Source organism: Vanacampus margaritifer, chromosome 13 (assembly GCF_051991255.1).
Source record: "Vanacampus margaritifer isolate UIUO_Vmar chromosome 13, RoL_Vmar_1.0, whole genome shotgun sequence".
Taxonomy (NCBI): Eukaryota; Metazoa; Chordata; class Actinopteri; order Syngnathiformes; family Syngnathidae; genus Vanacampus; species Vanacampus margaritifer.
In genome coordinates this window covers 15611246-15637059 of record NC_135444.1, presented here as the reverse complement: position 1 = coordinate 15637059, position 25814 = coordinate 15611246, and the positions used below count along the sequence as shown (strand labels likewise).

At 40.2% G+C, this 25814-nt stretch overlaps 1 protein-coding gene across 5 annotated transcripts; it reads left to right on the top strand.

The window, feature by feature from the left end:
- Window positions 1-633: 633 nt before the first annotated feature.
- Window positions 634-25814, top strand: pip5k1ca (phosphatidylinositol-4-phosphate 5-kinase, type I, gamma a). Of its 5 annotated transcripts, XM_077584288.1 has the most exons (19): window positions 634-1051; window positions 9783-9811; window positions 10162-10248; window positions 10987-11117; window positions 11198-11315; window positions 11382-11534; window positions 13844-14143; window positions 15190-15398; window positions 15974-16057; window positions 16151-16199; window positions 16731-16815; window positions 18066-18227; window positions 18488-18626; window positions 18787-18819; window positions 18903-19022; window positions 19967-20204; window positions 21569-21637; window positions 22284-22376; window positions 23935-25814. In XM_077584288.1, exons 1-19 carry the CDS (start codon window positions 925-927, stop codon window positions 23935-23937), a joined length of 2229 nt encoding a protein of 742 aa, XP_077440414.1. In that variant the 5' UTR covers window positions 634-924; the 3' UTR covers window positions 23938-25814. The 5 variants fall into 5 exon arrangements, with proteins under 5 accessions (XP_077440414.1, XP_077440416.1, XP_077440413.1 ...); XM_077584290.1 differs by lacking the exon at window positions 21569-21637; XM_077584287.1 differs by lacking the exon at window positions 23935-25814 and having other exon boundaries at window positions 22284-23921.

The window sequence follows — 25814 nt, the reverse complement described above, 5'->3', positions numbered from 1 at the left end:
TCTGCGGAATCTGATTGTGTAAATCCGCACCACCACTGATTTTTTTACTCCCCAATTTTTTTTCTCTCAATATTTTTAATACTGAATGTTGATCAGCATTTTGGGAAAAATTGTTGGCGGGGAGGTTATTTTTTTGGGGGGGGGGGCAAAAAACAAACACCAAAACTATTGAAAGTATTTTTTTAGATTAAAAAAAAAATCTGCATATAGGCCTATGCCAAACGTGTATGCGAGGGTCCACTCAGGTCGATAACCCAGGTACGTCAACGTCACTGTAATGTTTTTTTCCCCCACTAATACATAATTTATCAATTATATTCAAAGTCTATAGCCTACTTCTTCCTACTCCTTGTTTTCGAACATATTTATATTTGTATGTTTTATATGATTTTTAATATATTTTAGTAGACATAGTTTTCTTCTTCTTTTTTTGTATATATGTGTGTTTGAGGAATAAAATCCATGCATTCATTCAAATATGTGGAATGTATTCGGAAACAAATCTCCGAATTCATTTTCAGGGTACTCACGTATAGTAAACAAAGTATTACTACTTTCATTCGTTACTTTCACCACTAGCGTTGGTTAGCAAAACTTTAATTTCTTCCGCCGCCACCAGGGAGCGTCACCGAGCCCAACACCACTGAGCTATTCCGCGTTGGTTGAGCCGCCGCAGCCTGACCGAGCAGCAGTGCAGTCGAGCCGGGGAGACGGTACCCACCGAACCGTCGTTTGACCAAATGAAGCCACCGTCCCTGGAGAACATAACATGTCTCCCCTAGTGATTATCCGCAAAATATAAGACTTGCCGTTCTTTTTTATTTTGTTTTGCGGGTTTCTGACGGTACGCGTCGTCGCTTACCTGTTTATCCCCCACTGCCGCCGCCGCCGCCGCCGCTTGGACCAGCACCTCCCCGAGGCTGAATGGAAGCCGAGGGAGCGGTCGGGCTGTCGGAGGCCAGGGACGGGAGTCCTCTATCCGGGGCCGCATCATCCGATGATGCTGACACGGTCGTCGGGGTTAGCTACGGACTGGACGCCGGAGACATGGGTAGGTTGGACCTCTACATGTTTTTCATGTATTAAATTCGCGTTTTTCTATGTGTCTCGTTAACATTTATTCGCCGTTTTTTTTTAATCGGATTCTGTGAGGAATTTAAGCAGAAAGCCCCGACTCATCTTTAGCCGCTTAGCTGTGCTAGCAGCCGCTAGCTTAGCTGAGTGGATGAGGAGAGCAGGTGAAGCAAGCGTTTGGATTCTTCTTCTATGTGGAGCACATAACAGCACATTATGTTGGGAGGCGCAATAAACAACACGTAAGAATTGATGTTAGAGATTATTTGGGAATGTTGGTTCGCATAAATGAGCCTGAAAAATTGAAAAGGGGGAAATACAGGGAATTTCTGAGCACCTTCGACCAAAGAGGGAGACATACTGCAGTGTGCAGGTTGAGACAAAAGTAGGAACACTTAAAAAAAAAAAAAAAATGACATGACATGTCATCATCATTGCTCTCTTTAAAAAAAAAAAAATGTTTATTTTGAATGTGCATGAGCGTGTGTGCGTGCGTGTGAGTGTGTACTCATTAGTTCACCTAAAACCTATTAAAAATCCCATACCGTTCACCTAAACCGAATACTTCAGAATCCAGCTAGAGTCGTGAGGTTGTCAGGAGACCAGAGGAAGGATCAAAGAAAACAAAGGAAAGTGAAATCCAGCACCGACCAGACATTACCTACTACCCACCGGGCTCTTTCTACTTTCTGTCCTACCTTCCTGATCACTGTCATGCTTCCTTTACCGCTTTTATTCTGTACAATGTTACCTTCCTTACCTCTGTCCTGCCCACCTTTCCTCAGACTCTCCTTTCCCTTCAATCACACCTGTATTTACTAGGGGTGTGCCAAAAAATCGATTCTCATAAGAATCACGATTCTCATTTAGTACGATTCAGAATCGATTTTAAATGTCCCAAAATCGATTTTATTTAAATTATTTTATACTGTTTTGCCTTTGTCTGTGTGTGCCTTTTATTGGGAGTGCTGTTCTTGTTGTACCCGATTTGCCCACTTAGGGGCAGTGTGGTTCCACGCGGTTAAGTTGTAGCCACATTAGAGAGTAGAATAAAAAAGTCACGATCAAGTTATTCCAAAAATAAAAAATTTCAGCGTGGAGCCGTTCTTTTGAGTGATAAAAGTGCCGCGAGTAGAGCACTAATTAGCATTAGTGAGTCAGACTGGAGTAGATCATTACGATTCCTTGAACATCTATAAATTGAAGCAAAAAACATTGCCAATCAAATCCTTTTGAATCAAAAATCATTCCTAATCGAAAATCGATTCTGAATCGCACACCCAAAAATATGAATCGATTCGTGAGACATTCAAAGATTCCCACCCCTAGTTTTTACCCATACATGTTTCACCCTTCATTTGCTCAAACCTACTTTTTTTTGTTTGGCTTCCTTTTCCCCCCTCAGACCTCATTTCTATTCATGCATCCTTACATCATTTATTTGTGGGAAAAAAACAGCTTATCTGCTGTTTGCCGCTCTTTCATCATTTTTCCTTACATCCTTGTTTTTTTCCTTTCTTCCTGTCTTCCTTCAGTCACACATCCTTCCTCTTCTGAAACCTATTTTCCTGCCTTCCTTCCCTCATTCCCTCCATACTTTTTTTCATCACACCTTATTTGTGCTTTTAGATTGTTCTTCCGTCCATCATACCTGCTTTTTATTCATGCAATCTTCCTTCACTTTTCTGCATGCCGGATATTATGTTGGTCGTCAATTCCGATGCACACATTTTCCTTCATCTTTGTGTAAGACACAAAATAACGCAGACAATTGGGGTCCCCATTCTGTGTCTGTCGTTTGTGCAAATGTTGGTGCCATTTATACAGAATTGATAGAAAATATTGTCATTCCCGTTCTGGAAATTGGTTAAAGTTTTTTTCCTGCATACTCTATTCTTGGTCAAATTCCAGCTGCAAGAGTTCAATACAGGAGCAGTGAGCGATGATCGCAGTTATCATTCACTGACAGGAGTGTGCTTAGTAGAATTGAGTTTAAATGTCAGCTGCAGCGGCTCGGAGAGCTCCGTTGAGCTCGCTTAATGTCACATCTTGTGCAATGTAATTGTAGGCTGCGGCGTTGAGCTCAACTCACTGTTTACATGGGTATGTGTGTGTGTTCGGAACAGCTGCTAGTTTTCATCGCAATTAGATAGCATTTTTACAAACAAGCTAACCACTGGTAATCAAATTAAAATAAAGTAAAACTACTCACCTTTTAAGGACGTCCAACAGGAAGATTATGAGAGAAATTAGTTTTTCCATGCTCGTTATTATTAGCCGGCCCATTACATTATGCAGCCTAATGCCGTTTGGTAACAAGTTAATTCGGACTACAGTGGTATTTTGACCTACAAATGCGTTTTTCGAGATACGAGTTGTTGCTTGGTCCTCTATTTCTTTGTCTTTAGTTGCACACTTTCAGTAAATTCAGTTAGAAGTGCCAGTTATGACAGCAGTTTGCCAGATAGTGAATAATTTTCACTAAAAAGTCGAACTGCTTGCTTTCCAGATGTTTTTTTTTTGCCCATCCCAGTTGTATTTTACTGTAAAACCAAACGTACATCAACTAGAATGACGCTATGGCATTCATTTTGTCTTCTTAAAAAATAAGATTGACGTTTCTTTTTTCAGTCTTCTCATACCTTTCTGAGAGTTTCAGCTGTCGCTCCAGCCTTTGTGACAGCTTTGACTGAAAAAATAAACTTCAAAACCTAAATTACGTGTTGTGTGAGTACCAAAGCACATTAACTTTGTCTTACTAAAGTCCCCTAGCTTAATGCTAACAAGCAATGTAAAACTCCATAGACTGGCTAACAAAATTAGCATTGATGTGGCAGTAATTAATAACTTTTTTTTTCTTTACTTTTTTTAACTAGGGCTGAAACTGTCAGCAAGTTAAGAGAATTCTTTCTTCACTGGAAAAACAAAATGACTGAAAAAAATAAATTTCAAACCTAATTACGTGTAGTGTATGTACCAAAGCACATTAACTTTGTCTTACTAAAGTCCCCTAGCTTAATGCTAACAAGCAATGTAAAACTCCATAGACTGGCTAACAAAATTAGCATTGATGTGGCAGTAATTAATAACTTTTTTTTTTAACTGTCAGCAAGTTAAGAAAATTCTTTCTTCACTGGAAAAACAAAATGACTGAAAAAAATAAATTTCAAACCTAATTACGTGTAGTGTGTGTACCAAAGCACATTAACTTTGTCTTACTAAAGTCCCCTAGCTTAATGCTAACAAGCAATGTAAAACTCCATAGACTGGCTAACAAAATTAGCATTGATGTGGCAGTAATTAATAACTTTTTTTTCTTTTCTTTTTTAACTAGGGCTGAAACTGTCAGCAAGTTAAGAGAATTCTTTCTTCACTGGAAAAACAAAATGACTGAAAAAAAAAAAATTCAAACCTAATTACGTGTTGTGTGTACCAAAGCACATGAACTTTGTCTTACTAAAGTCCCCTAGCTTAATGCTAACAAGGAATGTAAAACTCCATAGACTGGCTAACAAAATTAGCATCAGTGTGGCAATTTATTTTTATTTTTTTTTAAAGCTACTGAACATAGAATATTCCATTTTGAATCACTACTGCCACCTGCTGACAAAAAAAGGAAACTCCACATACCGTTCTTTCTTCACAGTGGTTGACTACTGATTGATTACAAATTTGAAGACACCTGTGATGCTAATTGGAGGACACGTAGCTTGAACATGTCCTTTTTTTCTAGGGGTGCTTTCATTTTGGTCCAGGCCTGTTACGTGAGGTTTAAAAAAACAAAAACATTCTGTTAAGTCGCAATTAACAATCAATGTCTGATTTAAATTGGTTAATTTAACAACATTGCCCTTAAGAATTGAACTGCGTTGAAATGAGTATCATATTTTACTTTTATAGATCCCGGAAGGAATTTAATCATGTCGGTTTGTTGAGGTCTTATTGTGTGCGTAACCCTGCTCACGACGTCAAACATCTTCTACTTCTGAAAGGAGGTAATAAATTCCACCCTTGCTCCTTTGCTTTTTTGCTGTCGGGCGCGAGGCCTTTCAGAATTGCTGACAGAAGCACAAATCGTCCGGCAGTTCCATCTGCTCTGTCCTGATGTGTCCTTTTGCTATCGCATGCTGACTCTTCCTCCATCCCTCCCTAACTTGCTGCCGGATTGTATAAGTAACATTTGGAGCTTTGTTTGACGTCACAAAAGAATGTGGAAGGTGACGCGGTTTACTTAACGTCATGATTTTTGGCTTGAAGTGGTCGCATTTGAATGGAATACAAATAAGTAGGGCTGCCAAAAATGAATCTTTTTTAGAATTAAATGATCCAATGGAGTCATCCAGCCTCAGTCCGTTACTGCCAAGGTTGTTTTTACCCTAAATGGCAGCTCGTCAGTATTCGCTGCCTTGTTTTGTTTCGACACGTGATGGCTGCCTGTTCTCATGGTGAAAAGAAAACAAGGATTACGTGCTGGTGTGGTGTCTTTAAAATGAACTTGCCTTCCTGGTATGTTGTAGTCAGGTACAGACACGAGTTTTGCTTCTTTTGCTGTTTGGTTGCGCTGCTTTATTCGCTCATCGCTCGCAAACTTTCTTCCTGTTTCCGTTCATGAGAAGAATCTTTTTGTTTGTTTTGTTCATAAATATATTATTGAACAAATGGTAATAAAACAAACACATAATAAGCACTTAGGAACTCAGCACGAAGAATGCAAGCACCCTACTCTACATTTTCATTTGCTGACACCCATGTCACTCACCTTTTAAAGCTGTACACACTCAGTATTATGGCGTGGAACGAGAGAATGGTAACTCCAAGCTGATAATAATAATAATAATAATAATAATAATAATACCTGCACTTCACATGTACATGTCATTGTGTTTAATATTGCAAAATTCGTTTTTTATCCGATTACTCAAATAATCGATACTCGATTCTAAAAGGTAGTTGCAGCCTAGAAAGAACCTGCGTTTGTTGGTTACTCATTTAACATGTACAGGCACAATGACCTAGTGTTGTTGCTGTTATTGTTTAGGCTAATGTTTTCCAAACTTTACTTTACTTTACTTTGCCAAAGTGCATATTTCAAATTAGAAAAAGTGACACCAAAAGAATATATAGCATGAAATAATGATGATCTCGTCTGAATTTATGCACACATTTTGTACATTGATAGATTGATTAATTTCTTGTAAATTAATCATCTCTTAGGCCATGAAGTGAAATCGGATCATTTCCCGCATTGGTTTGGAATGTCATGTTTAGGCAGTGTATCCATGTAGCACGTTTCTGTGCGGGTTCGAGGGGCTTTGTAGTGTGAGGAGCTTACAGTCTGTCCCCCACGGACACGGTCCAAGACCTTCCCAAGCTTCCTGGTGGCGCGTCACTGTCACACCAACAGCAATAGTTTATTCATAAATGTAGGGTCAAAATTGCATTTCTTTTTGCACTTTTTTTTTTTTACAAATCTGCCAATTTGTTTCAGGCAATACACATCAACTGAAATTGACGAGATCAGCCCCGATTTATTTTCCAACCATGTGACTGGACCGGGACAACTCTCATACTGGCCTTTCTTGGGTTATAAATTGCACAAATGTAATTCATATTTGATATGTATAAGTCAGGCTGAATTAGGTTTAAAAGATGGAGTGCTTCAAAGTTAGAAAAATCTTAATATATAATACATAGATTTTTTTTCCTCTCTCCGCCAGCTGCAGATGGCAAGTTTTTTATTAGGCCTGCTTGCGTCTCTCTCTCTCTCTTTCTCTCGCTCTCTCTCTCATATATACACGTTCACACATAGTGTTTTATTATCCAAGGAGTGTGATCTGCTCTGACAGCAGAGGACAACACAGCTTTGACCCGCTGCACACCAGGAATCACAATCAGGAAGTAACATAAATTGCGAGCTGTACTATCTACGACTGCAACTAACCTTTTTTTTTTTTTTTTTTAAATAATCAATGAATCTGTCAATTATTTTTGTTGATGAATCAGAATTTAAAACCATTATTAATTTCCATACATGTATTTAAAAATGATTTCATATTGAAAGTGCAGAAAATGTGCAAAAATATTTTTTTGTAAAAGTCTTATTTTAAGAAACCGCCAAGAAAATCAGGCTACTTTCAAGGAGGATTTGAGAGATCTGACAATATTTACCGTTGATTTGGATCATTTTAAATAATAAACAAGGTCTCTAAACGATGATCAAAATAATTGTCAATTCATTTAATAATGCGATTAATCGTTGCACCTCTAAAAATATCATTGCAAATTACTCCTACTTCCTGCTCGTACTTCCTAGTAAGTAATTTGCCTCGTTGGATGCACGCTCGGACCACTTTGACCCAATTGTTTTGTCTTGGCAAGAAAACTGAGGACAAATCGATAGCCAGAGCGCCATCACTCGGACGAGATAATTAACCATCACCTCAGTGACAGCTCCTTACTTAGCTCGTCCTCAGGGGCGATCTGCCATCGACCCGTTCTTGTGGTGCATTATAGTGTTTATGCTCCATTTTCACATTTTTCATGCAGACTCGCAGGCGAATGAGCGGGCCGACGGTTGTTGTTTAGTCTAAAAGCGAGCACGTCAGTCAGTTTGTCGTCTCACATGTTGAATCCTGGCTCACGTGTACGCTTAAAAAAAAAAAGAGGGCTATAGCACATAAGCTTTTAATAATAATAATAATAATAAATGCAATTTATCAGCACCTTTTAAGACACCCAAGGACACTTGACAGCACAAAGAAAACTAAAACTGTTAAAAACAAACCCACCAAATATGGGCCCAAAAAAATAAAAAATAATAATAAAATAAAAAATATACAGTAATTCTTGCGTATTCATGGCCCAATATTCACAATCTCCCACGAATAGGACAGGTGTTGTCTTAGGAGACATCTTATATAAGTTAAAAGAAAAATGAAACTAATGGACAACACAATAAAATTATTATTATACTATAATGCACATTTGATTAAAAAAAATCATTTGATTAAAAAAAATCCTTGATCAATTGAGTTTTTTTTTTTTTAAATAAAATTTTATTGCTAAATAGACATGGGCTGATATTAGATTCTGACAATATGATAACTGTGAGCAAAAATATTTTGGTATGACGGTATAAAATGACAGCTCTAAAATTACAGCTCTAAAATTACCCCTGTTGAAATATTGGATAAATTAAAAACAGCATTTTTTTCCTCATTAACCACTTTATTTTTTTACAAAATATATAATAGTTTTTATTCTTCTTCGTCCCATCACTGATGGGCTACTCATGTTGTCCTTGGTGTTGGCACAATTATTTTTTTATTTTACTTGAAGGACAATGCACATTTATCCGAGAAAAATACATCTGGGGTTGCCACATCTCTGTGGGGGGGATTAGAGTATTGAAACCTTGATTTTTTTAAAAGCACTGGGCAATGCCTAGTTTGAATGTTTATTAGCATTTTTTTTTGGGGGGGGGGCAGTTAAGAATAAAAAAAACCCTCCCGCCCAATGCATTTAGATGGTCGGCAATTATACGCAGAGGTTTGCTTTTTGTGGGCTGGCCAAGTTTATGTCCCTTGTAAATAGCGAGCTTCTGCTGTAGTAGAAGAAGAAATAGAAGAGGCTAGGCTAGGCTAACTGTTACCTGGTAACTACATAGTGGCTGCAATGTGTTCTCCTTGTCATTTTTATTGGTAGATGACTTCTGAGACACAATACACACAAGGATTTGCCTTTGTAAATATTCACCAGGTTTATATTGCGGGGGGGTAAAATCACATTTAACATACTCGCTAATCGCTTAGGATCATCTTTTCAAGTCATCCAACAATAGAGTCTTTGCTGGCTTGCTGTAGGCGGCGGATAATGCTCAAATGTGGCCCTATTGTTGCTACGTGCGTACCCGTTTTCCTCTCACGCACTCGATTACCTTCGCATGCATAAACATGGCGGCGCAACCGCAAGTCAGATGCATAACATACAGTACACTGTCAAAGCACGGCCAATTGACCCGAAGCGGCCGATTGCACGCCAGCTCTCGCATGGAAACACATAACGCAAAACAAACATCAGGACGAAAAGGAAAAATAGCATATTTGCAATCTCAAAAACATTCCCTCTATTCTTCCATTTCATCACATTTGAGCACGGCTGCCGTTGCACGTGCGTGTGTGTGTGCCTGGCCGTGTTCATTCTTGTGTGACCGTGTGTGACAGTGGGGAAGCGAAGGAGGAGGGGGAGGGGGGGGGGGGGGTGAAAAACAGGTTCTGCTGTTGCCTGGTCACATGAGCGGTCCACGAGAGGCAGACGAGAGCGAGGCTGCACACTCAAGCTGCTGCTGCGCTTGCACATCCATGCGTCACATTCGTCTCATCATTTGATTCACTCCGTCTCTCCAATAGATGACGATTAATCACCATTTAGTCGATCCATTTTTCTATGCCGCATTTCCTCATCATGGTTAGGAATCTTTCCAGAAAGAAGCGGGGGTGTACACATGTGAATTGCTTGCCAGCCAATCACAGGGCACGTATAGGCAATTAAAGATTAACACTCAATTTAGAGTCCTCAATGAACCTAACACGAATGTTTTATCTTTATATGGTTAGCTGATGATGAGCCTTACTTATATAGTAGCATTGTGGTCAAATGGGGGCATTAAATACAGTGGTGAGAGAAAAAAATACATTTGTGTCTTTCAGATGCCGCAAGGAAAGCTTTCATCACAGAGGTAATTTGGATTCATCATCATACTAGCCGTCAGTTATTATTATGTTTTGCATGCTAATTGCATTCCACTTGGCCAAATTGATTTGCATGTGTAATTAACATTTAATTGTTATGCCCATACTGTACGGAGCAGTCACATCCTTTGCACCCGTGCGGTTATTGGCTTTTCCTCTGAGTCATGGCCATCACTACCTTTCCTTCTGTGGTAGCATCACAAAATATGTGCAGGAAATAAGTATCCATAAGTTCATCTTTTTTTTTGCATCTTTGCCTCAAAGTGACTCTATTGATAATGAAATGCTACCAATAAATTGGCACTTTGACTCATCAGCGGTCTTTCTTGCTTGTCAGATGCCGTCCTCCTCAGGCCTTCCGGGTCAGGGGAAGAAAATCGGCCACAGAGGGGTGGATGCATCCGGAGAAACCACTTACAAAAAGGTTGGGCTAAATCCACATGTGGAATGTGGATAGATATTTAAAATTGTGCAGTATAATACGGTATGTAAAAAAAAAAAAAAGATCTACAGTAATGTCCGTAAAAAATTCTGTTCACATGAAAACACCTTCAAGCATATTTTGTCCAATCAGAATACATTCTGATACGTCTGTATTATATTGAGTTTTAATGATAGTGTATGAAATGACGCTCACTTATACAACTCCCCGAGGTACGACATCACTATATATATTTTTTGCCTATACGTGTCAAGAAATAAAATGAAATCATGTGATAATTATGATTAATGATGGTGTGATTATTAAACATGTTTTGTTGTTAAATAACCTTGTAAATAGTGTAAACGTCTCAAGGGGAAAAATAATGTTTTGCCTCTCTACTCTGCAAAAATAGTTTGGAGTTTTCTAAAAACAAAAGCGCAAAAATATCCATCTATGACGTTGTATTTGTTACTCTACCTAAATGTAAGAAACAATTACTGATGGTTAGTAGAACCTCCAAGGTCAAGTGGGATCTGTTGCAATTTATGAACTCAGTTACTGCCAGCCCAGTTCAAATGCAATTTTTGACGTTTATAGCCGTCAATGGCACTAAATGAGTTAATTTCCCAACATACAAAATTCCTAACATACAATCTTTATTAACATTAGAGGCAATGTTTTAAGTCAGGTTTAAGCAGTGTATGACTGATCCAATCTTTGAACCAACCTCCTCCGCAGACCACATCCTCTGCCCTGAAAGGCGCCATCCAGCTGGGCATCGGCTACACGGTGGGCAACCTGAGCTCCAAGCCCGAGAGGGACGTGTTGATGCAGGACTTCTACGTGGTGGAGAGCATCTTCTTCCCAAGGTCTCAACCATCAAAATATGAATTTGTCTCTTACTGTATATCCATATTTTCAACACTGTGTTATTTGTGCGGGGGTGTAGCGAAGGGAGCAACCTCACGCCGGCCCATCACTTCCCAGACTTCCGCTTCAAAACGTACGCTCCTGTGGCCTTCCGCTACTTCCGAGAACTCTTTGGCATCAGGCCGGACGACTACTTGGTAAGACGGCCGTAAATGACGTCAGACGAATGGCAGCAGATTGGGTGATCGTCACGTCCTTCGCAGTACTCTCTGTGTAACGAGCCATTGATCGAGCTGTCCAATCCCGGCGCGAGCGGCTCCGTCTTCTATCTCACCAAGGACGACGAGTTCATCATCAAGACGGTCATGCACAAGGAGGCGGAGTTCTTGCAGAAGCTGCTGCCAGGCTACTACATGGTAGGGGGGGAGCATGCGTTGTGCACGTTTTCATTTTGAGTTTTAGATGTCATTTGTTTTTAGAGTCAAGTGAGTTTGTTTGATTTATTCGGTGACGGTGCAAATAGGAATTAGCGCTGAACAATTCATCACATTTAAATTGACATTGCAGTCTAGTAGGATGCAAGTTTCAAATAGCAAAAGCTGCAATTTAGGGGCACGAAAACGGCTTTATTTTAATTGGATGGTAGGCTTTGTTTTTTAATATGTACTACATATATTAAAAAAAAAAAAAAAAAGGCCTGCCAGCCAACTAAAATAAAATATATATGCATATTTAATTTATTTATGTAGTGTCTAGATAAAAATTCAGTGCTTGAAGGGGAAGTCAACCCAAATTTGTTTGTGGAATATGAGTTAAGCAGCAAAATCCATCTGTTTTTAATCCATCTCAGAGGACAGCCATTTTGTCACAGGTAAAAAAAAAGGTGAGCTGTCATTGGTCGTTACCTGATGCCATTTTCAGTCGACAGCAAGTGGCAAAATGGCCGCCCTCTGAGATGGATTAAAAACGGGGGGATATTGCTGCTTAATTTATATTCCACAAACACAATATTAATCACAATGTCGTGTTTGGACTTGACATTCAACACATTGTTGTAAAGAAAATTTTGGGGTTGGCTTGATTCATGTATAATAAATGTGATATTGTATATTGCAATATAAATTAATGAAGTTTAAATTAACTCATTCACTCCCATTGACGGCTTTAGATGTCAAAAATTCATTTGAACTATTTCAACATTTTTTCCACTTTTGTTAACAAGGGTATGAAAACCTAGAAAAAAATGTTTTTATTGCACATTTAGAACAGATTTGTGATTAATCGTAAGTTAACTATTGAAGTCATGCGATTAATTACAATTAAAAAAATGTATCGCCTGACGTGATTAAAAAAAAAAAGATTACTGAAAATTAGGGGTGTCAGTCGATTACAATTTTTAATCGTAATGACGTAATATTGCATAGATTCACTAGTTAACTCACGATTAATCACAAATTTTATATCTGTTCTAAATGTACAATAAAAAAATTCTAAGTTTTCATACTCTTGTTAACAAAAGTGAGGAAAAAAATGTTAAACTAATAGAAATAGTTCAAATGAATTTTTGACGTCTATAGCCGTCAATGGCAGTGAATGAGTTAAGTAAGAAAGAATGCATGGGAAGAGGATTTTGGATGGAGAAAAAAAATCACATATTAAATATGCAATCACAATATTGAGGGGGGAATTGGGAATTTTTTTTTGGGACTATTTTTCAAAAATGTTCATCCCTCGTGTGAATGGTTGTCTGCCTCTATATAAGTGCACCGTGATTTGCCCAAACTCAGCTGGAGTTGTCTCCAGTTCCTTATGGCCTTGAACAGGATAAGCGGTGTAGCAAATAGATCAATCTAGTCCACTAGTGTGTATTGGATAAACCGCACTATTACCAACAGTCATATTTTTAATGCTAACATGTAATTATGCTAAGGCGTGCATATAGATGAGTCTTTACAATCAGATTGTAGGTCATAGCAGTTCTCTTACTGATATCACTTGTGACAATTGCTTCAGCCCTGGAGTTGTAAGTCTGCTAAAAAAGATAAAACCCTATGCCAAGGTCAAGACACACACACACACACACACACACGCCGAGGGACACAAGAAGCAAATTAGTAAGCGTCGTTACATGCAGTCATCTCCACACGACTGTCGCAGCCGACTGACGTGACGCCCGAGGGCCGACTGAGCAGGCTGTCTTCGGGCCGCATGCGGCTCACGGTGACGTAACCGCCTCTCTCTGTCTACTGTGTGATATACTCCATCCATCCTCACGCACACGTCTTATCGCTCTTTCGGCCGTTCTCGCTCTCAGCGCAGCTTATTTTCCTTTTTATCTGTCGCACCCGTTAATCCGCATTCACATCCCGCTGCCCAGCCCCCAACTCTTCTCACGTGGCGCGTTGTACGACTTCTCTTCGGGGCCCCCTGTGGCTGCTGAGGGCACAACATGCTCTTTCTGGCTCGCTGGTATTATGTAGCGGTGCTTTTTCCCACCAGTTCCACCGCCACATTTATCCTTATCCATCACAGCAAACTGTTTTAACTAAATAAATATACCAAAAATAATAGCTTAGTGCTAAACTTGGCTCAACAAAAACAACACATCGACTCAACTCAACTATGGTGATTCCAAATAATGGATTCAAGTTTATTTTCTGACATGGCTCTGTAGTAATAAAAAAAAAAAAAAGAATGGTCAAATAATTTTCTTTTCTCCTTCCAGAACTTGAACCAGAACCCTCGCACCCTGCTGCCCAAGTTCTTCGGCCTCTACTGCGTGCAGTCGGGCGGCAAGAACATCCGCGTGGTGGTGATGAACAACGTGCTGCCCCGCGTCGTGCGCATGCATCTCAAGTACGACCTGAAAGGCTCCACCTACAAGAGGCGAGCGTCCAAGAAGGAACGCGAGAAGGCCCGGCCCACCTTCAAGGACCTGGACTTCATGCAGGACCTGCAGGACGGACTCATGCTGGACCTGGACACGTACAACGCGCTGGTCAAGACGCTGCAGAGGGACTGTTTGGTAAATTGGTGGGAAGGGAAATAAACACATCCGAGTGGTACAATTATCCAAAATAATCTTTCACTTTGAAAACGTCTAATGATAATCATAGAGCCAGAAATTGAACTAAAATGTTATAGAAGGAAAACTGTTGTGGAACACATTTAATCAATGCAATTATATTTCTAATATTAGATTCCAGCTTCCTCTGACCAGAAGCAGAGTAGAAAATGGACAGATCGACTTTTAATTTTGATTACGTTAGCTTTATAAAAAAAAAAGTTTTAATAAATTACACATTAATTTGTAATTTACAGGCTTAGTTATTACTCATTGCACTGTGCAGTCAGTTCATCAAGTTCATTTAAGTATCATCACACTAATAATAATAAAATATATACCGTATAAAAAAGATTTAATAATAAATTAATTGTAGATTAAAGGGGAAGTCAACCCCCCCAAAAATTATTGACAATAATATGTTCTCTGCAGCCCCACTAGTCTAAATAAGGTATTTTGGTTAATATTGCTTTTGTGAAACATGAGTTAAGTAGCAAAATCCAGCAGTTTTTATCCAAATAAGGCGGTGGCCATTTTGCCACTTGCTGGCGAGTGAAAATGACATCACTGTTGCACAAGGTAACAACCAATCACAGCTCAGCTTCAGAAAACAGATGAACTGTGATTGGTTGGTGCCTAAGCAACTGTGATGTCATCTTAAGTCGACAGCAAGTGGCAAAATGGCCGCCCCCTGAGATGGATAAAAAAAACGGCTGGATTTTGCTGCATAACTCATATTCCACAAATGTAATATTAATCAAAATGTCATGTTTCAACTAGCAAGGTCACATATAACATATTGTCAAGAAATGTTTAAGGTTGACTTCCCCTTTTAATTGTTGTGTGCGTCTAAATGACTGCTTCACATCGGATAACGAATGTACATGCTAACTCATTCCGTGACCGACATGAAACAGGTTTGATTCCCTCTGGCGCCGACACGGTTCTGCACTCCCCACCGTCCCACACTTTTCATACACCCTGAGCCTGTCATTCCATTTGTTCAGGTGCTGGAAAGCTTCAAGATCATGGACTACAGCCTCCTGCTGGGCGTTCACAATATGGATCAGGCGGAGCGGGAGCGGCAGATGGAAGGCTCCCAAGGCGACAGCGACGAGAAACGGCCCATGGCCCAGCAGAAGGCCCTCTATTCCACCGCCATGGAGTCCATCCAGGGCGGGGCCGCCTGCGGGGGGTCTATTGACACTGAAGACACGTGAGTGGGGCCAATGGGATGCCAGAATGACGGAAAACTACATTTTGCGCTTATCTGTCGATTTTCATTGGATTATGTTGATGATTATATCTTATAGCTAATATAAATCCCAAAATTCACAATTATCTTAACCCTGGAGAACCCACGGGGTCAAATTTGGCCCCTATAAATTCTGCTACTCAAATAACAAAGACTTTTTTTTTTTTTTATACAAATTTAACTTCAAAAGTCCAGAGTGCCACTTCTGACCCCTGCATGGGGCCATCTGTTAATCAATTTCATATCATGTTGCAGAATGCCTAGGAGTATGTTTTATATATATATATATTGCTAAATTAGCAACTCTGAGCTAGTTCAAAAAACAAGGGTTAAAATTGAAAAAACATATATTTTGGTGTTCAGTGAACTTATAGCAGTCATTTAATGTATAATTCATAATTTTCCAAAGAAGAAAAGGGTTCTTGGGTTCTCCAGAGTTAATGTTAACACACACACACACACACACACACACACACACACACACACACACACACAAAACAAAATCCCTCAATGGATTGTTTATACTCGTCTTTTAGGATGGGCGGCATCCCTGCCGTGAACGGGAAAGGAGAGCGACTTCTGCTTTACATTGGCATCATTGACATCTTACAGTCGTACAGGTACGCAGCGCAGGAATCGTCCTCTTTGCTTTGCACGCACGTGCGCAGCCGTCAGCGTTCTTGTGTTGCATTTTTTTTTTTTTGTCTGCGCAGGTTAATCAAGAAACTGGAGCACACGTGGAAGGCTTTAGTGCACGACGGGGTGAGTTTTTAATAACGCTTTAGCAAACGCCGACTCACCTCCGAGCGGGCGTCAACGTCGCTTCACGCTCAAGATGTCTGCCGTTATTCACGGGTTACAACATTTGGAACCCAATATCAAGAGAATTCTGACTTTATGTAGAAATAGTCATGAGTCGCTACTTTGTATCTTTAAGTGATGTGTCTTGATATTCCTTAAGATTTTGGGTCAGCTTTTATATGGGATCACATTAAGTTGTGCAGGTGCCAGGTGTACATAATGTAATGAGAAAAGCCTAGAAGTCAGTGTAGTCAAGACTCGGTGTTGTTCTCCCTCCAAGCGGACCAAACAGTGCCACCCATCAGCCTGCTGGAGAATCAATAATGTCTGCCACTGTTTATGTCTGTGCTTTGTCTGTCTAGTGGCTTGACCTAGAGACATACATTACCGAAATGGAGCACAAGGGAAATTAATAGATCGCTTAATCTGCAAGTACTTCAATTTTTTATATAATTTTTCTATCTCATTAATCTCTCCCCGTCTCACCCACAGGACACTGTCTCGGTCCACCGGCCTGGATTCTACGCCGACAGGTTCTTCAAGTTCATGAGCAGCACCGTTTTCAGGAAGAGCTCCTGTGAGTCCATTCCGCTGCCTTACATAGTCAAAGCGCTGCCGCGCGGTGGAAATGACAGATAGTCTTCAAACGGGCCTTATTCGGTGATGCTTTAGGTGGCGTGAGAGAGTTCAGATGCCCTTTTTCGTTTCACTTTCTAATGAAAAGATCAAGTAGGAGAGTCTTAAAATCCCGTCCATCATAATCACACTCGGACATGGTTCCTCAGTTAAATGAGTGAGAGTCAGTTCAGGAAAATGTCTTAACCCTGGAGAACCCAAGAACCCTCTTCTTCTTTGGAAAATTATGAATTATACATTAAATGACTGCTATAAGTTCACTGAACACCAAAATATATGTTTTTTCAATTTTTACCCTTTATTCCCTAATTTGCTAATTTATCTATATATATATATATATATATATAAAACATACTCCTAGGCATTCTGCAACATGATATGAAATAGATTAATAATAATAAAAAAACACAATTTTACCATCTGATGGTTTGCTGAGAAGATGGTTTTGTTTGGATTGATTTCCAGCTCAACAAAACAGCATGTTGCCAGCCATCTTGTCACCACCACTCTGGCTCATGTAAGCGCAGTATTCATCCACTAGATGGCCCCATGCAGGGGTCAGAAGTGGCACTCTGGGCTTTTGAAGTTAAATTTGTAAAAAAAAAAAAAAAAGGTCTTTGTTATTTGAGTAGCAGAATTTATAGGGGCCAAATTTGACCCCGTGGGTTCTCCAGGGTTAAACATTAGAACACAAGCATTAGAACCAATTCACTCTCAAATAATAAAATAGTACAACTTTGTAGTATGATAACCAATGTTTCCTCCAAGTGCATTAAAACAGATTTAACCTAAGCTGTATTGGCATTTTCAATTTAAAATCAGCCCAAAAATGTTCTTTACAGCAATAATATGTTCCATGTTCCCTCACTAGTGTAAACACGACATTCTGGTTAATATTGCGTTTGTGGAATATAAAAAACACCTGTTTTTTCCCCCTCACTTCAGGACGTGGCCATTTTGCTACTTTCTGTTGACTAAAAAAAAAAAGACATCACAGTTTGGTCATGTGACGTTCACAAGCTGAGCCGTGATTGGTTGATACCTGAGCAACTATGATGTCATTTTCAGTCGACAGCAAGTGGCAAAATGGCCGCCCCCCCTTGAGACAAAAGCGTTGATATAATAATGTTACAATAGCCCACATTTTGAAGATCTTCATGTTTCCATGTGTTTTTAATGTGCATTTTGCAGCTTTGAAATCATCTCCATCCAAGAAGGGCCGAGTGTCACTTACGGTACCAAAGTGCGGCGGTCCCGGCGCGGCCTGGTCTGCCACTCAGCTGCCCTGCGAGAGAGACGAGAACATCTACGACCTGAGAGGCGCTCGCAGCTTCCCGACACTGGAAGACGAAGGTAATTGCGTTGTTTCGACTCGTCATTAAGTACACGTCCATTCTCCACATACGTCTGACATAAAATTTCGCCTTTCATGTCATTAACTAACTTTTTTTTTTTATTATTGAGCTCTTGTATAGGCTCTTATTACATTGTTCACATGTACCTAATCTTGTGTGTACATCTAAGAATAACACAATACAAACTGAATTGGAATTTGACGTTTGTAGTTATTTCTCCTGTATTCTTCCAATCGTCTTTTTCTGTCCAATTTCCAGGACGAGCCGATCTGCCATGCACGCCTCCGTCGTTTGAGGAGGCCACCACGGCGTCCATCGCCACCACCCTCTCTTCCACCACCTCTCTGTCCATCCCGGAGCGATCTCCCTGTGACACCGGCGAGCACCCTCGCTATAGGTAGCGTCATGCGCTCCTGACGTGCACTGTTGAAGTACAGATCCCACCTTTGCTGGGCTCTGTATGAAAGTCGTGTATCTGGTTGGCTCTTATCTCTTCTCTGATTTTCCAATTTTGCGGGATTTCTGCTTTATCTTGACATTGTCTCATTTGTCCACAGGAGGCACACCCAGTCTCTCAGCCATGATGGAAGGTAAGATGGCGGCATTGGAATGTGTTTGTATGAATACATGCAGTCACGTGTGTGTGTGTGTGTGTGTGTGTTCATATGTGCAGAACCCAGGAGGAGCTGCGTGTGCGTGAGGAGGACCAGCAAACCATCACTGTGGAAGTGGAATTAAAGCGACATGACAGTGAGCCCACCCTCTTCGTCCCGGAGCCTTCGCCTGAGCCAAGGTACAGCAGCTGCGCTGTGTCTTTGTCATAGGGAAACCCCCCAATATGCCAGGGGGGTGGATTCATATACTAGGATGTTAAATGCCCATTTCCGTGCAGTCTGTTGACAAAGTACCAATTGGACCATGACACCATGTTGCACAAGCTCCTTTCCCCTTCTCAACATAGCTCGTGTCTGACCTCAATATAACGTAAATATGATGGCTTTAATAGCGCTGCCGGGGGATTTTGACTCAAATTTGGGGTAGGGCAGTGGGTCCTGGGGGCCTGAGGCTGCTCCCATAACGCCACCATGACCTGATTTTTGGCACATTTTGACCTGATTTTTGTTACAGCTGAACAAAAAAAAAATGCTCTAATCTCATCGCTCTACACTATAATTAATCTAAGGTGATGACAGCGAGGAGGGGAGGGCGGAGAGGTTATTTATCAGAACAATTCCTTGCTCTTCCACTAGATGGCAGAAGGTAGAATAAACCTGTGTATCCTCCCATTGCCATTCATATAAATGTATGGCTTCTTGCAAATATATTAGCTTTGTGTTCTATTCTATTGAATTATTTCTCACTGACATGAGATCATTATTTAAGCATGTGCCATGAGAGATTTTTCTAATATATGTGCCTCTTTGCTCAAAAAAAGGTTAGGATACTTCAAATTGCTCCTAATTGATCTCCTTAAAAGGTGTACCCAATGTTGTGGCCAGTGCATTTAAATCAGACCAAGAGAGCAAAGACAAACATCTGCATGGAAACCTCACGACTTTATTTATCCCATCAGCCAATCAGGTCTCTTGTTGAAACTGCGCTGCACAAAGCTCCGGCAGTGGAGCTGGCAGAGCAGTGCGGATGTTCCTAATCCGTGTTTAGGAACAACAAAGGATCATGGGGGCACGACAGCTGGCAAAACACAATGACACAACGTGGTCCTTTCTTTGATTCCAGCGGTGACGCTCAGAAGGCTGCCGCTGCACCTTCCGCCTCTTCTCCAGCCCCTGAAGCCGCCTCTTCCTCCTCCTCGCCCGCCACTATCGCTCCTGTGTCTGCCGAGGCATCTGGAGCCACTCCGTCCAGTCCCCAAGTGGTGGTGGTGGTTGCGGCGGGCCACGCGTCGGGCTCGGGCTGCACCAGCCAGGCTTCAGTGGACGACGAGGACGACGTGCCTGTCACGGATATCTACTTTGTAAGACCGCACACTACCGTACACTTTAAAGATGACATCAAGTGTTGAAGCTTTGTAATGCTGTCCCGCAGGGGTGTTGACAGGCCGTGGCACTCTCGGGCGGGGGTGTGTGCGCGCGCTCAGCTGCACACTTATTGGCTCTTTTTAGTCTTATGCCGGGCACAAAGATGGACAGAAAAGCCAAATATGAATACATTAAGTATCATTAAATATATGAATAATATAATAAGATTCAAATATATATTACTCCCATCTACATGCGCATCACAATTAATCTTAATATTATACAGTCTATTTTAAATTGCAAACAAAACAATGAAAATGATTGTTGATTTTTGATTGATTTTTTAAAAATATATATATTTAATTGGAATCCAACCGTTTACTGCCATCAATGTTTATATCCATGTCCATTTTTCAATAAGTGGGTGTGGAAAAGGTTTCACCCAGTTTGCTTGTTAAAAGGCACTTGACTCATTGACCCATTTTCACAGTAAAAAGTTAATATTTTGCCCAGAATGTATTTGATAACTTCCATTATTTTTCATTTACATTTAATACCTTTAAAAACTATTTTTTCCACTTGCTGTTGACTGAAGATGACGTCACCTGTGCTGAGGAAGTAGGTAACGACCAATCATGGTTCAGTTTGCTGACCAAACACAGAAAACAGGTGAACCATGATTGGTCGTTAGCTACTTCCTCAGCACAGGTGACGTCATCTTCAGTTGACAGCAAGTGGAAAGATGTCTTTTTAAAGGTATACATGAAAAATAATACTGCTGGAGTAGGCTCAATGAGTATTCCTTAAATTGAAGTTCTATTATTGTAATGACAAACATAGGCCAGAGGATGGCAGTGTTGCCTCACTTTTGGATTAGGATCAGCACATCTTTTAAGTGCAAGATAAAAATTTGGTGTTAAGACAAGTTGGAAAGGTTCAGGCACCTGAAACTCAAAAAAAGGGTATATTTATAGTATAAACAGACTATGTGTTGCAAATTTTGCGATCGTGATAAATTTGCACTGTTATTGTTACATGTGTATTTAATATCTCTTAGTACCATGTAGTACAGTTCTACAATCACAATAATAAACATTAAAATCTCAATCAAAACTGAGCCTTATTTTGGAAAAGCAGATAGAATGTGCAAGTGTGGCTAATGTACTACATGGTACAGGTATTATCTCTTTGCATGTATGTACGTGTATTTAAAAATCACAAAAGCGTGTTGCCGAAGGGGACGTCTCGTTTCCATTCTCACCTCAGCATGCCGCCCTTGTCATGTCACCTCTTTCCCTCTCTCTTCTTTTCACATCTGTGTCCATTTGTCATCTTCCGCTTCCACTGTTGTTGTCATCAGTTCCCCGACGGAAGGACTTGGGTGGTCCCGCCTCTCCGAGAAAGGGGCAAGTGGCGGTCCGGCTGGCCAGTAAGTGAGCTGTAGACGGCAGCTGGGCCCTGTGTTTGATTAGAATTGGTGGTGTGCGCAGTTTTCACAGTCAGCTTGTAGTCACATTGTAGAACCTAATGGAGCACAACTGAACCTCCAAAGTGGAGCGCAATCTGTTCCATGTCTTTGGTTAAAATAAAGTAAAACTACTCACCTGACAGACACGTAATGGAAAATCAATACAGATATTGCAATTTTTCTTCATTTTACAACAAGCCATTTGGACCTGTCTGAGGATTTGTTTTAGACTTTTAGGTTCCAGGTAAGCAAACTGATATCATGTGGACTAGACATGCCTTTTGACTCCCCCCCCCACACACATTCTTCATCCTCCATCACTCACCCCGCGCACACCCCCCTCGAAGACATTTGACTTCCAACACACTGTGTGATAATCGCTGCTTCTGAACAACATCTGGCTTCAAGGATTAACACAAGCTGTCTGGGCGACATTTCCCCCCTTTATGCATCCCTAACTTTCATTTCCTGTCTTGTCTTTTCTTCTCCTGCATCTTTCTTCCTGCCTGCCTGCCACTGCCGCCGCTTATCTCTGTGCCACTGGCCCTCTCCTCTGTCCCCCTGGCGCCCTCTGCTGTGCTTGGCGTGTAAAAACAAAACAAAACAGCAGCCTCCAGAGGACAGGACCTGGGTGTACTCTCCGCTACACTATGGCTCAGAGTCTAAGGCCCTGCCAGATGGGGATTGGGAAAGAGAGACAGTAAGTGAGAAGCATCCGACTAAAAATAATAATAAAAAAAATACACAGTGACAGAAGAATCCTCCCCATTTTATTGAAAGCAGTTCTAATGCTTCTCAGGTCCCATCGAACCCTCCCCACCCCGCGCATTGTAGCATTCATCCAGGTGCAAATGGTCACTGAGTTGTGACTATTTAGTGCACAAGCGGCCACCATGTGTCTCTTCAACCGCAAGCAGCATGCACCATGCCGCATCTTGTCATCAGCCTGCTCAAATGAACCAAATCGGCAAAAGAATGGTTTCACCCAAGGGTGGGCAACCGGCAGCCGGCCGCATCATTTGATCCCTACCAATTATGCAATTCTATAGACAAAAAACCTCAGAGGAGCTTTTGCAATAAACCAAAAACCATTTAACACATTATAGATAATACAGTGGTGCCCTGACTTATGAGTTGAATTGATTTTGTGACACTCTTATTTCAAAATCATCTTTCTATATTACAATGAATGGAAATGGAATTAATTCATTCCAAACTGCCATAAAACACTAACATAAGTAAAGCAGTCTAATATTGTGCTGTATAAAACCAGAATCACTGCATGGATATCTATAAGAACACTAGATGGCTCAAGGTGGAGTCGGGAGCGTCGTCACTGGTCGGCCATCTTAGGACAGAGGACTGCACAGGTGCGTAGTCCAGGGTGATTCACCACGTCAATACTCCTAACTCGCTGAATTCTTGACAGAACCTTACAAAACCTTATTAACGGGATTCTGACTGATTTTTTTTAATCTAAAAAAAATAAAAATAAAACGTGACAAAGTTGTTTGCGTCATATCTGACAACAAAATTGAAAATCGAATTGAGCAATGTACAGTTTTTTCAAAGTGCTGTAATGTTACGAGTGATCGAGCAGCCCCGTCACAAGATGGCCGCCCTATGAGTGCGTTACTTCTCATTAGCTTACGGACAAGCCATCTATGTTTTTATAAGAGATCTATGATTTTCAGTAGTTGAACAAGCGACAGCTTGTAACTCAGAAAAAGTCATTGTTGCACTGCTGTACTGTATTTTTTTCTCCCTCAGATGACTTACTGAAATGACATCTGATTTATTTATTTATTTATTTAAAAATCCAACATGGTTACTAGCCGAAGACAGACAGTGAACGAAACGTGAAACTTGATGACTAAAGAGTGACGTTCCTCACGAAGACAACGTCACGCAAGTAGACGAATTTGATTGGTTGGTCCTATTTTCGGACGGAGCCGAATCCCCGTCTATGAAGAAAGTGGGTGCGGCTTGCCAGGCTAAAGTGTTGGTATGCTAACGTAATGTAAGGAAAGGAAGTGCGTCGCCTAGTGGGGTTGCTAATATTGGCATACCAAAAGTTAACCAGTTAGCATTGTTGTCAATTCTCATTGGAAACAGTGCCTAACTACAGGTCAACATACTGTTTAAAATCCCCGTAGCTCAACTGCTAAAAACTGCTAACTTATCCACAGTATCTTTTGATCTATTTTTTAATACATTGAATACTTCTTCATTCATTCACGGTGTCCTTTCTCCTACAGTAAACCCTGTTTAGTGACTGAAAGGCATGAAGGGGATCGTCCAGCCAAAGCCCAAAACCTCCTCAACGGTTGAAGTGCAATCTTTTTGTCTCGAGTGGGGGGAGAAATCATCAGACTGGCGTAGCAGACAGGTCCCTGCCATTTACATATGATACTTGTGTTTACGTGTGACATAGTACAAGTATGCTCGTGTGTTCTATGTTTTTGATGTGACACACCTACAGTATTGTCTTATGTCTTATTTCACATAAACATGGAACGGACTCGTTTTCATTTGCCCCGAGGCGGTTATGTTGGAGCATGACATGTCGGTGTGGAAAACCATTGTCACATATGTAAAGTAAAAGGATGTGTCATTTGCCTTTTATTTAGTCACATCTTGATACTATAGATTATTTTACGAATGGTGGACAGGTGCCTCTCTAATATGGCTGCCTCGTACACGCATATTGCCAAGTGATGTGGGGCATTTAGGGGTTAAACACCTGTGGCTAAAAGCAGCAATCCTTTTTCATTTCAAGTTATATTTGAATTGAAAATAATACTGTATGTATTACTCTGCATAATTTTATTTATTTTAAATGTTCCGCGTTTTAAATAGCTTTGATCATTTTGGTGCATCTGTCCAACTCTCGTTGATATATTTTCCTAAATTGTTGCCTGACTTCTAATTCGACGCCTCTAATAGACACCGCCCTTATTTTGTGGAAATAAGGTTATCCTTTAATAATAATAATAAATAGGGATTTTGCCCAAATGAGCTTGACACGTGGGACAGATTGGTGATCATTTTTAGTATTTTTCATGATAAAAAGGTTTGTAGTTGAGTTATTTATTATTATTATTATTGCCAACAATTTGAATATTTATTGTTCATTATTCTCCATTCTGGTAGGCATCCTCAAGACTGAGTGACTAATTTTACCTTATCTTAGTTTTATTAGACAGTGCAGTACTTAAACTTGTATGGTAGTACTCAAATGTTACTTCAAACTGTAGCATTGATAAAATCAAATGAGGTTTATTTAAAAAATAATAATAAACTAACATTTTAAAAAGCTGACAGTTTGACTTCTAAACGGATTATTTCACTACATATTTCCAGTAAGAAAATTAATAGAAAGATTGTGTTTGGCTATATTAACAGACCCTCACAAATGGTCACTTTTTTTTTTCTTTTTTTTTATGTTTGTGTCACAAATGCCCGTGTATTGCTCACAATGTGTATTCAATCTACTGTCATCAAAGATGGAAAGCATAGCAGCAATATTTTGTACAGTCCTTACTTCCCTTTCCTTTCAAATTGCCTTATTAGATGATTTTCTTTCACTCGTGCAGTACTATTTATTTTTCTTTCTTGTCATTGTGCTCCTGAGAATGTGTACATAATAAAAAATAATATATAAATATATATATATAGAAAGATATACAGATATATTTTCCATCGGAAATGGAGAATGTTATTTTTCTTTGGTTTTATTTTTGCTGCTTGGCCGAGAGACGATTGCAATCTGTGTAATTTGCTGAGTCATGTTCTTCTGTATCGAGAAGGAGCTGCATGCAGCTGTTGGGTGGATTTTACTGTACATGCAAACCAGTAGGGATTATTTCAATTTGTTCATTCTGTGTTGTGTGTGTGTGTGTGTGTGTTGTGTCATCCAGTAGGGAGAGTCCATTACAGACAGCATGGTTTAAAGAAAAAAAAAAAATTAATAATGCATATCAGAAATGTGTATTTATGTATATCTGTGTATATTACATCTATTTATACATGAGCATAAATAGATGGCTGTAAATGTATATATGTGTGAATGTGGCGTGTCTTTGGACTCAATCAGAATGAATATAAAATAAAGCAGTTCTATGAATTGTTCAATGCA

What these genes read in the sequence shown, in the direction of transcription:
- pip5k1ca (XM_077584287.1), top strand. Translation starts at nt 925, where the DNA reads ATGGAAGCCGAGGGAGCGGTCGGGCTGTCGGAGGCCAGGGACGGGAGT. An exon ending in CGCTGCAGAGGGACTGTTTG is followed by an intron (nt 14,144 to 15,189) that starts GTAAATTGGTGG and finishes CCATTTGTTCAG; the next exon opens with GTGCTGGAAAGCTTCAAGAT. An exon ending in AGTGGCGGTCCGGCTGGCCA is followed by an intron (nt 21,638 to 22,283) that starts GTAAGTGAGCTG and finishes AAAACAAAACAG; the next exon opens with CAGCCTCCAGAGGACAGGAC.